General features: G+C 39.8%; 1 protein-coding gene across 1 annotated transcript in view; it reads left to right on the top strand.

Annotated features, from left to right (window-relative positions):
* The first annotated feature begins 731 nt into the window (after positions 1-731).
* AQP8 (aquaporin 8) overlaps positions 732-11309 on the top strand; it is a 33985-nt gene continuing 23407 nt past the window's right edge. The window contains exons 1-2 of the mRNA XM_028523480.2: positions 732-788; positions 1432-1685. Of these exons, the coding sequence (XP_028379281.1) occupies positions 732-788; positions 1432-1685 (311 nt within the window). The remainder of the gene's footprint in view (positions 789-1431; positions 1686-11309) is intronic.

Genomic DNA, 11309 nt, shown 5'->3' with positions numbered 1-11309 from the left:
TAGGAACAGAACCACAGAAATGGAGGGCACATGGGGGGCTAGCAGTAGGGGTGGGAGGAGGAGAGAGGGGGAAAAGGTATAGAGAATAAGTAGCATAGAATGTAGGTTGAAAATAGATAGGGGGAGGGCAAGAATAGTACGGGAAATGTAGAAGCTAAAGAACTCATAAGTATGACACATGGACATGGACTAAAGGGGGGGGAACGTGGGTGGGAGAGGGGGTACAGGGTGGAGGGGAGTGAAGGGGGAAATGGAACAACTGTAATAGCATAATCAATAAAATATATATTAAAAAAAGAAACTTAATTTTCCTGAATCTCCACTTCCACATCTGTAAAATGGCTGTAATAATAGTACCTATTCATAGGTTGTTTTAGGGTTTAAATGAGATAATACATTTAAGGTATGTAGCCTAGTGTCTGGCACATGGAAAGTGCTCAATAAATATTGAATTATGTATATATATGTGTTGTGAATCAGGGAACCCTGGGATTGTGCTTATCATATGTCTAGCACAGTTGTAAGTACTTTACATATGAGTATTAACTCATTTAAATCTCACAATGATCCTATGTCACTATGATCTGCACATTGTAGAGGAGAAAACTAAAGTGCAGAGAGTGTAAGTAAATGCTCAAAGTTACATAGCTAGTACATGGCAGACTTGGGGTTGAGATCCAGGCAGCCTGTTTCTAAAGGCATGGCTTTTCCATGGGGCCAAATTACCTCTGATGCCTGTCAGTGGACAGTCATCTGTGCACAACTCAGTCCTGAATCAGGAGATCCGGGTAAGTGAGTGGAGGTGTTGGGACTTCATGTACGAGGGGATGTCTGTGGGAATCGGTGGAAAAGACACTGAAGATGAATTGGCTGTTACCTTCCATGTGTGATTCTAACCCAGTGGGGCAGTCCTCATGTCCACTTTGGACATGAGGGTCTCCTTTGGATCCTGGTGGTGATCACGGGGAGCTGGGTCCTCCCTCTTCTTCTGGGGAAGGCCCAGAGGCTCCCCCAGCCAGCACCTTTCCCCCTAGATGGCAGAAAGCTCAGCAATCCTTGACCACCACTTGCTCTGCTCAGTTCAGATTTTTAAAAAATCTTTCCTCCTCTGGGCCTCAGGGCCACCTCCCGCCCAGGTTTTATTGCTTTCTTGGCACCCTTTTAAAGGGCAGAGCCTGTGATGGGATCAGCAACTCTGGCTCTGGAGATAAGAGAATCCAGGAGAGCAGGTGCGGGTTCCCAGCCAGTTTAGGCACAGTCTATTCTGTGTGGCCTTAGCCCTGGTGTCTACAGAGGTGAGCCCACCACTGCCATTTCATCTCCAGCCTGGCCCTTCCAGGTTACTGAAAATCAATTTAAGGTTGGCAGGTGGCGAGCTTCTTCCTGGGATGCCCATCCTTCCAAGTCCACTCTCCCTTTCCTCTTCTGCAGGCAACTGCATCTATAGGTGACCTTGAATTTGGCAGTGGTGAAGGAAAGGAGCTGAGCATGGAGTACAGGTGGCGTGGGTCCTGGTATGAGCGGTTTGTGCAGCCCTGCCTGGTTGAACTGCTGGGCTCTGCCCTCTTTATCTTCACTGGGTGCCTGTCATTCATCGAGAACAAGCCAGAAACTGGGCTGCTGCAGCCGGCCCTGGCCCATGGGCTGGCCCTGGGACTCATCATTGCCATGCTGGGGAATATCAGGTGAGGGCAGGCTGTGCATTCAGCCAGTGCTAACCTGGGGAGCTGAGCTATGAGCAGGGACCCCTGGATATACACTCAGAATACTGGGGGCACTGTGGATAAGTGTGCTTTGGAATAAGACTACCTGGGTTCAAATCCTCACTCTGCAGCCTATAAGCTCTTTGACTTTGGGAAAGTCACTCTTCAAATTTGAACCTCTCCATCTAGAAAATGGGAACCATAGAGTATGTTTAAAGTTATTTTTTTCATAAGCCCATGTATATACTATACTGCTAACATGTGCCAAGCTCAGTTCTAAGCACTTTACAGATATTAACTCAAGTAATCCTCACAACAACCCTGTGCAGTAGGTATTCTTATTATCCCCATTTCCCAGCTATGACAGAGAACACCTGTCATTCATCCAAGCTTACACAGATAGTGAGGGGCAGAACCAGGAGACAAGCCAAGCTGTCTACCTACAGCATCTAAACACAAGAGTCTCTTGGGGGAAGCAGGAGGATGAAATTATGTGAAAAGCTTAGTACACATTAAGGGCTCAGTCACTATTGGTTGCTTTGTTGCTGTTAATATTAGAATGGGGTTTTATTCCTGCCTCACGTTTTCCCTGGGGAAAGCAGGTTGTAGACGAATTTTGCACTTGGATGTCCATGAACCTGAGTGGTTCCGGCCCATTGAGTGGTGACCAGAGAGGACAGTGAGAGGAGGGGCTTCTCTTGCACAGCACCTGTAACTTGCACAAGGTCACACAGGTATTCAGTGACATAGCTGGGATTTCAATCCAAACCAGCTACTGGAGAGACCAATTTTATGTATTGCGATAGACTACCTCTCTATGATACAAAACATTTTTTGCTTTTTTAAATATATATTTTATTGATTATGCTATTACAGTTATCTCATTTGTCAACCTTTATTACCCTCTGCCCTTACTCCTTTTCCCACTTGCATTCCCCCTTCCCTCCTTAGTTCATGTCCATGGGTCATACATATAAGTTCTTTGGCTTCTACATTTCCTATACTATTCTTAACCTCCTCCTGTCTATTTTGTACCTATCATTTTTCCTTCTTATTCCGTGTACCTTTCCCCCCATTCTCCTTCTTTCCTACTCCACACTGATAACCCTCCGTGTGATCTCCATTTCTGTGAATCTGCTCCTGTTCTAGTAGTTTGCTTAGTTCATTTTTTGGTTTTTCAGGTTTGGTTGTTGATAGTTGTAAGTTTGTTATCCTTTTAATGTTTGTATTTTTTATTTCCTTCTTTTTCTTACATAAGTCCCTTTAACATTTCATGTAATAAGGGCTTAGTCATGATGAACTCCTTTAACTTGACCTTATCTGAGAAGCACTTTATCTGCCCTTCCATTCTAAATGAAAGCTTTGCTGGATAGAGCAATCTTGGATGTGGGTCCTTGGCTTTCATGACTTGGAATACTCCTTTCCAGCCCCTTCTTGCCTGTAAGGTCTCTTTTGAGAAATCAGCTGACAGTCTGATGGGAACTCCTTTGTAGGTTACTCTCCTTTTGTATTGCTGCTTTTAAAATTCTCTCCTTATTTTGAATCTTAGGTTATGATGTGCTTTGGTATGTGCTTCCTTGGGTCCAAACTCTTTGGGACTCTCTGAGCTTCCTGGACTTCCTGGAAGTCTATATCCTTTGCCATATAGGGGAAGTTCTCCTTTATTATGTTTTCAAATAAATTTTCAATTTCTTCTTCTTCCTCTTCTCCTTCTGGCATCCCTATGATTTGGATGCTGGAATATTTAAAGTTGTCCTGGTAGTTCTGAAGCCTCTCTTCATTTTTCTGAATTCTCATTTCTTCATTCTGTTCTGGTTGAATGTTTATTTCTTCCTTCTGCTCCAAATTTTTAATTTGAGTCCTGGTTTCCTTCCCTTCACTGTTGGTTCCCTCTACATTTTCCTTTATTTCACTTTACATAGCCTTCACTTTTTCCTCTATTTTGTGACCACACTCAACTATTTCTGAGAGGATCCTGATTAACAATGTTTTGAACTCTGTATCTGATAGGTTGGCTATCTCTTCAATGCTTAGCTGTATTTGTTCTAGAGCTTTGATCTGCTCTTTCATTTGGGCCATATTCTTTTGTCTGGGCATGCCTGTTACATGGTAAGGGGCGGAGACATAGGTATTGGCAAAGGTGGGGCAACCCATGTTGAGGCATTGCGGCACTGTATGTGGGGGAGTGATCCGAGAAGGAACAATGCTCCTTGCTTGGCTCTTGGCCAGCTTTCGGTCACTTCCTCCACTACTCACAAGCAAATTGAATCCTTCTGGCGCTGATTCCTGGGTGTGTGGGCCTGTGTACATTCTAGGACTCTGTGGGTCTCTCCAAAGAACTCTCCCATGAGACTGGGAGTTTCTCCTGCCACCACAACCCCCAGAAGTTTTTTCAGTCAGAGGTTTTCATGCTTTCTTTCCCTATGCTGGAACCCTGGGTTGCGCTGTCTGTCTCGTTCCCCAGTTGTTCTTCCTGGTTTATCCACATGCAAATGTGGGACCACCTGGTCTACCAGCTGCTGCTGCCACCCCAGTCCTCCAGCTGCTATCTTGCTGGGAGTCCTCTCTGTCCTGACTACCCATCTCTGGCTCTCCTACTGGTCTGGATGGATGTTTCTTCTTTATGTCCTTGGTTGTTGGATTTCCATACAGTTCAACATTCTTACAGTTCTGGTTGTTTTTAAAGTTGTTGTTATCCTTCTTTTGGTTGTATGAGGAGGCACAGTGTATACACCTATGCTTCCATCTTGGTTAGAAGTGTTAATACAAAACTTTTATCCAATCATTTTTTAACACTATTTTTTAAATTGTTGTTCAAGTACAGTTTCTGCCTTTCCCCTCATCCTTCCCCACCACTCAAGCCTTCCCCACCTCCTCCCCCTGTTTCCACCACCCCTTGTTATTGTCCATGTGTCCTTTATAGTTGTTCCTGTAAACCCTTTACCTGTTCCCCCCATTACCACCTCCCTTTTCCCCTCTGGTCACTGTTAGCCTGTTCTCAATTTCAATGTCTTTGGTTATATTTTGCTTCCTTGTTTATTTTGTTGATTAGGTTCCAGTTAAGGCTGAGATTATATGGTATTTGTCTTTCCTGCCTGGCTTATTTCACTTAGCATAATGCGTTCCAGTTCCATCCTTGCTATTGCAAAGGGTAGGAGATCCTTCCTTTTTTCTGCTGCATAGAATTCCATTGTGTAAATGTACCATAAGTTTTTGATCTATTCATTTACTAATGGGCACATAGGTTGTTTCCAGCACTTGGCTATTATAAATTGTGCTGATATGAGCATTGGGGTGCGTAAATTCTTTGGATTGGTGTTTCTGGGTTCTTAGGATATAATCCTAGCAGTGGAATTGCTGGGTCAAAAGGCAGTTCCATTTTTAGATTTCTGAGGAAATTTCTTAATGTTTTCCATATGGTTGCACCAGTCTGCAATCCCAACAACAGTGCACCAGGGGTCCCTTTTCTTCATAACCTCTCCAACACTTGTTGTTTGTTGTTTTGTTTGTGATGGCCCTTCTCAGTGATGTGAAGTGGTATCTCATTTTGGTTTTAATTTGCAGTGGTGGCTAGTGATGGCTAGTAATATGGAGCATATTTTCATATGTTTCTGGGCCTTCTGTATGTCCTCCTTGGAGAAATAAGTATCTGTCCAAGTCCTTTGCCCATTTTTTAATTGGGTTGCTTGTCTTCTTAGAGTGGAGTCATGTGAGTTCTTCATATATTTTGGAGATCAAATTCTTGTCTGAGGTATCATTGGCAAATGTTTTCCCATATGGTTGGTTCTCTTTTCATTTTAATGTTGTTTTCTTTAGCCATGCAGAAGCTTTTTAATTTTATGATGTTCCATTTGTTTATTCTTTCCTTTATGTCCTTTGCCCTAGGGGACATATCAGTGAATATATTGCTCCATGGAATATCTGAGATTTTCCTGCCTATGTTCTCCTGAAGGACTTTTATGGTGTCACCACTTATATTTAAGTCTTTTACCCACCTTGAATTTATTTTTCTGTATGGTGTAAGTTGGTGATTGAGTTTCATTTTTCTGCATGTAGCTGTCCAGCTCTCCCAACACCATTTGTTGAAGAGGGTATTTTTATTTCATTTTATGCTTCTGCCTCCTTTATCAAATTTTAATTGACTGTAGAGACTTGGGTTTATTTCTGGGCTCTCTATTCCATCCCATTGGTCCATGGGTTGGTTCTTATGCCAGTACCAGGCTATTTTGATTACAGTGGCCTTGTAATACAGTTTGATAATAGGTATTGTGATCCCTCCTACTTTGCTATTCTTTCTCAAAACTGCTGCAGCTATTCAGGGTCATTTATGGTTCCATATAATTTTTTAAGTGTTTATTATATATCTGTGAAATATGCCATTGGTACTTTAATAGACATTGCATTGAATCTATAAATTTCTTTGGGTAGTATGGACATTTTGATGATGTTAACTCTTCTGATCCATGAACATGGTATATGTTTCCATTTGTTTGTGTCTTCCTTAATTTCTTTCTTTAGTGCTGTGTAGTTTTCTGAGTATAGGTCTTTCATCTCCTTGGTTAGGTTTATTCCTAGGTTCTTTATTTTTCTTGTTACTATATGAAATGGGATTTCCCCTCAGTTTCTGCTTCTGCTGTTTCATTGTTGGTATACAAAAATGCCTTTGATTTCTGAATATTGACTTGGTATCCCACTCTTTTGCCAAATTCATTTATAAGGTTGAGCAGTTCTTTGGCAGGGTTTGTAGGATTTTCTATGTACACTATCCTGTTATCTGCAAACAATGACAGTTTTGCTTCCTCCTTTCCATTTGGATGCCTTTTACTTCCTTCTCTTGTCTTATTGCTGTGGCTAGGACTTCCAATACTTTGTTGAATAGGTGTGGTGAAAGTGGACAACCTTGTCTTGTTCCTGATCTTAGTGGGAAAGTTTTTAGTTTTTGCCCATTGTGTATGATGTTGGCTGTAGGTCTCTCGTGTCCTTTATTAGGTTGAGGAACACTCCCTCTATTTCCACTTTGCTGAGTGTTTTTTTAACCATAAATGGTTGTTGTACTTTATCAAATGCTTTTTCCACATCTATTGCTACGATCATGTGATTTTTGTCTTTGCTTTTGTTTATGTGATGTATTACATTTATTGATTTGCAAAAATTGTATCATCCTTGAATCCCTGGGGTGAATCCCACTTGGTCGTGGTGTATGATCTTTTTAATGTATTTCTGGATGTGGTTTGCCAATATTTTGTTGAGAATTTTAGCATCTATGTTCATCAGTGATATTTTTGGCCTGAAGCTTTCTTTCTTTGTTGTGTCTTTATCTGCTTTGGGGTTAGGATGATCCTGGCTTCATAAAAGAGTTTGGGAGTCTTCCATCTTCTTGGGTTTTTTGGAAAAGTCTGTGGAGGATAGGGGTTGGCTCTTCCTTAAATACTTTGTAGAATTCTCTTGTGAAACCATCTGGTCCAGGGCTTTTGTGTGCTGGAAATTTTTTGATTACTGCTTCAAGTTAGTCAACTGTTATTGGACTGTTCAGGCTTTCTGCTGCTTCTTCATTCAGTTTTAGGAGATTATATTTTCTAGAAATTCTTCCATTTCACCTGGTTTTCAAATTTCTTGGCATATAGTTCTTTGTGGTAATTTCTTACAGTCCTTTGTATTTTTGTGGTATGATTTGTATTCTCTCCTCTTTCATTTCAGATTGTGTTTATTTGGGTTCTCTCTCTCTTTTTCTTGATGACTCTTCTTAAAGACTTGTTGATTTTGTTTATCTTTTCAAGGAAGGACCTCCTTGAAAAGGACTTATTGAACCATAGAATTGTGCCTTTTAATGGACAAAAAACAAGGGGGTGGGGGTGGAAATGGTAGGGAGGTGGGGAGGGCTGAGGGGGTAGGCTGGGATGGGAGGAAAAAGCAGAGAACTGTACTTGAACAACAATTAAAAGAAAAAAAAGACAGAAGAGACTTTGTCATCCCTTATAATAATAGCATAAATAAATGTATAACTCTTTACTGCAAACACTTTTGAAAGCCTTCAAAAATATGTCAATTGTATCAACAAATTTCATTGTTATTAGTTTTACAAAAATAATAAAAATGTGAAACTTAAAAAAAGAATTGCACTTTCAATATCTATACCATTTAATTCTGCTCTGATCTTATTTATTTACTTCCTTCTACTTACTCTGGGCTATCTTTGTTGTTGTTCTTCAAGTTCTTGTAGGTGTAGTGTTAGGTTGTTTATTTGAAATGTTTCTATATTTTTTAGGTAGGCCTGTATCTCTATGAACTTCCCTCTCAGGACTGTCTTCGCTGTGTCCCATAGTTTGGGGTTGCTGTGGGTTCATTTTCATTTGTTTCCAGAAAGTTTTTGATTTCTTCCTTTATCTCATTTCTGACCCATTCATTGTTTAATAGCATGCTATTCAATCTCCATGAGTTTTAGTGTTTCTGAGTTTTTCCCTTGAGGTTGGTTTCTAGTTTCAGTCCCTGTGTTCAGAGAAAATGCTTGATATGATTTCAGTTTTCTTGAATTTGTATTTTGCCTCTATCATGTGGTCTGTCTTGGAAAATGTTGCATGTGCATTTGAAAAGAATGTGTATTTTGCCTCTTTGGATGAAAGGCTCTGTATATATCAGTTAAGTCCATTTGATGTAGGACATTGTTCAATGCCAAAATATCTTTGTGGATATGTTGTTGGAAGATCTATCCATTATTGACAGTGGGGTGTTAAAATCCCCTGCTATAATTCTATTGCTGTCAATATATTTCTTGAAGTCTTCCAAGGTTTTCTTTATGTATTTGGGTACTCCTAAGTTGGGTGCATATATATTTACAATCTTTATGTCTTCTTGATGGATTCTTCCTTTGAGTATTCTGAAGTGACCTTCTGGGTCTCTTTTTATGGCCCTATTTTTGAAGTCTTTTTTGTCTGATATGAGTATTGCTATCCCGGCTTTTTTTTTTTTTTAATGTCCATTTGCTTGGAAAATTTGTTTCCAACCCTTCACTTTCTTTCTTTTTTTTGTTTCTTTTTTTTAAAATTTTATTTTAATCATTGTTCAAATACAGTTTTCACCTTTTTACTCCCAGTCCAGCCACCCCTCCCACCCCTCCCAACTTCCCTCCCATTACCACTCTCCCCCTAGTTTTTGAACATGTGTCCTTTAAGTTTGTTCCCGTGAACCCTTCTCACTGTCCCCTGAAATTCCCTCTACTCTCCTCTGTGGTCACTGTCAGCCTGTCCTCTATTTCAATGTCTTTGGTTATATTTTGTTTCTTTGTTTTGTTGCTTAGGTTCCTGTTAAAGGTGAGATCATATGGTATTTGTCTTTCACTGCCTGGCTTGTTTCGCTTAGCATAATGTTTTCCAGCTCCATCCATGTTGTTGCAAAGAGTAGGAGCTCCTTCTTTCCTCCTGCTGCATAGAATTCCATTGTGTAAATGTACCATAGTTTTTTGATTCATTCATTTACTGAGGGGCATCTAGGTTGCTTCCAGCATCTAGCTATTGTAAATTGTGCTGCTATGAACATTGGGATGCACAGGTTCTTTTGGATTGGTGTTTTAGTGTTCTTAGGATAGAGTCCCAGCAGTGGAATCGCTAGGTCAAAAGGCAGATCCATTTTTAGTTTTCTGAGGAAGTTCCATACTGCTTTCCATAGTGATTGTACCAGTATGCAGTCCCACCAACAGTGCACTAGGTTTCCCTCTTCTCTACAACCTCTCCAACACTTGTTGTTTGTTGCTTTGTTCATGATGGCCATTCTGACTGGTGTGAAGTGGTATCTCATTGTGGTTTTAATTTGCATCTCTCTGATAGCTAGTGATATTGAACATCGTTTCATGTGTCTTTGGATTTTCTGTATGTCCTCCTTGGAGAAGTGTCTGTTCAAGTCCTTTGCCCACTTTTTAATTGGATTCCTTGTCTTCTTAGAGTGCAGTCTTGTAAGTTCTTTATATATTTTGGAGATTAAACCCTTGTCTGAGGTGTCATTGGCAAATATGTTTTCCCATACAGTTGGTTCTCTTTTAATTTTGATACTGTTTTCTTTAGCTGTGCAAAAGCTTTTAATTTTGATGAGGTCCCATTTGTTTATTCTTTCCTTTATGTCCCTTGCTCTAGGGGACATGTTAGTAAAAAAGTTTCTGCATGAAATATCTGAGATTTTCCTACCTATGTTCTCCTCTAGGACTTTAATGGTGTCACGTTTTACATTTAAGTTTTTTATCCACCTTGAATTTATTTTTGTATATGGTGTGAGTTGGTGTTCAAGTTTCATTGTTTTGCATGTGGCTGTCCAGTCCTCTGAATGCCATTTGTTGAAGAGGATATTTTTACTCCATTTTATGTTGCTGCCTCTTTTGTCAAATATTAATTAACCATAGATACTTGGGTTTATTTCTGGGCTGTCTGTTCTGTTCCATTGGTCTATGTGCCTGTTTTTATGCCAGTACCAGGCTGTTTTGATTACAGTGGCCTTGTAGTATAGTTTATTGTCAGGTACTGTGATCCCTCCTACTTTACTCTTCTTTCTCAAAATTGCAGCAGCTATTCGGGGTCGTTTATAATTCCATATAAATTTTTGAAGTGTTTGTTCTATGTCTGTGAAATATGCCATTGGTACTTTAATGGGAATTGCATTGAATGTGTAAATTGCTTGGGGTAGTATGGACATTTGGATGATATTAATTCTTCCAATCCATGAACATGGTATATGTTTCCATTTGTTTGTGTCTTCCTTGATTTCTTTCCTGAGTGTTATATAGTTTTCTGAATACAGGTCTTTTACCTCTTTGGTTAGGTTTATTCCTAGGTATTTTATTTTTCTTTTTGCTATTTCAAATGGGATTTTTTCCTTGATCTCTGCTTCTGCTGTTTCATTGTTGGTGTACAGAAATGCCTTTGATTTCTGGATATTGACTTTGTATCCCGCTGTTTTACCAAATTCATTTATTAGGTCAAGCAGTTTTTTGGTAGAGTCTATAGGATTTTCTGTGTATACTATCATGTCATCTGGAAACAGTGACAGTTTTGTTTCCTCCTTTCCGATTTGGATGCCTTTTATTTCTTTTTCTTGTCTGATTGCTGTGGCTAAAACTTGCACTACTATATTGAACAGAAGTGGTGAAAGTGGACAGCCTTGTCTTGTTCCTGATGTTAGTGGAAAAGATTTTAATTTTTGCCTATTGAGTATGATGTTGGCTGTAGGTCTCTCATATATGGCCTTTATTATGTTGAGGAAAGCTCCCCCTATTCCCACTTTGCCGAGTGTTTTTATCATGAATGGGTGCTGTACATTATCAAATGCTTTTTCTGCATCAATTGATATAATCATGTGGTTTTTGTCTTTGCTTTTGTTTCTGTGATGTATTACATTTACCAATTTGCAAATATTGAACCATCCTTGCATCCCTGGAATGAATCCCACTTGGTCATGGTGTATAATCTTTTTAATGCATTGTTGGATGCGGTTTGCCAGTATTTTGTTGAGGATTTTAGCATCAATGTTCATCAGTGATATTGGCCTGAAGTTTTCTTTCTTTGTTGTGTCTTTATCTGGTTTTGGAATTAGGATGATTCTGGCCTCATAAAAAGAGTTTGGGAG

The sequence above is a fragment of the Phyllostomus discolor genome, chromosome 3, assembly GCF_004126475.2.
Source record: "Phyllostomus discolor isolate MPI-MPIP mPhyDis1 chromosome 3, mPhyDis1.pri.v3, whole genome shotgun sequence".
Classification (NCBI taxonomy): Eukaryota; Metazoa; Chordata; class Mammalia; order Chiroptera; family Phyllostomidae; genus Phyllostomus; species Phyllostomus discolor.
The sequence above is the reverse complement of the archived record's forward strand: the minus strand, read 5'-3'. Positions and strand labels throughout refer to the sequence as shown.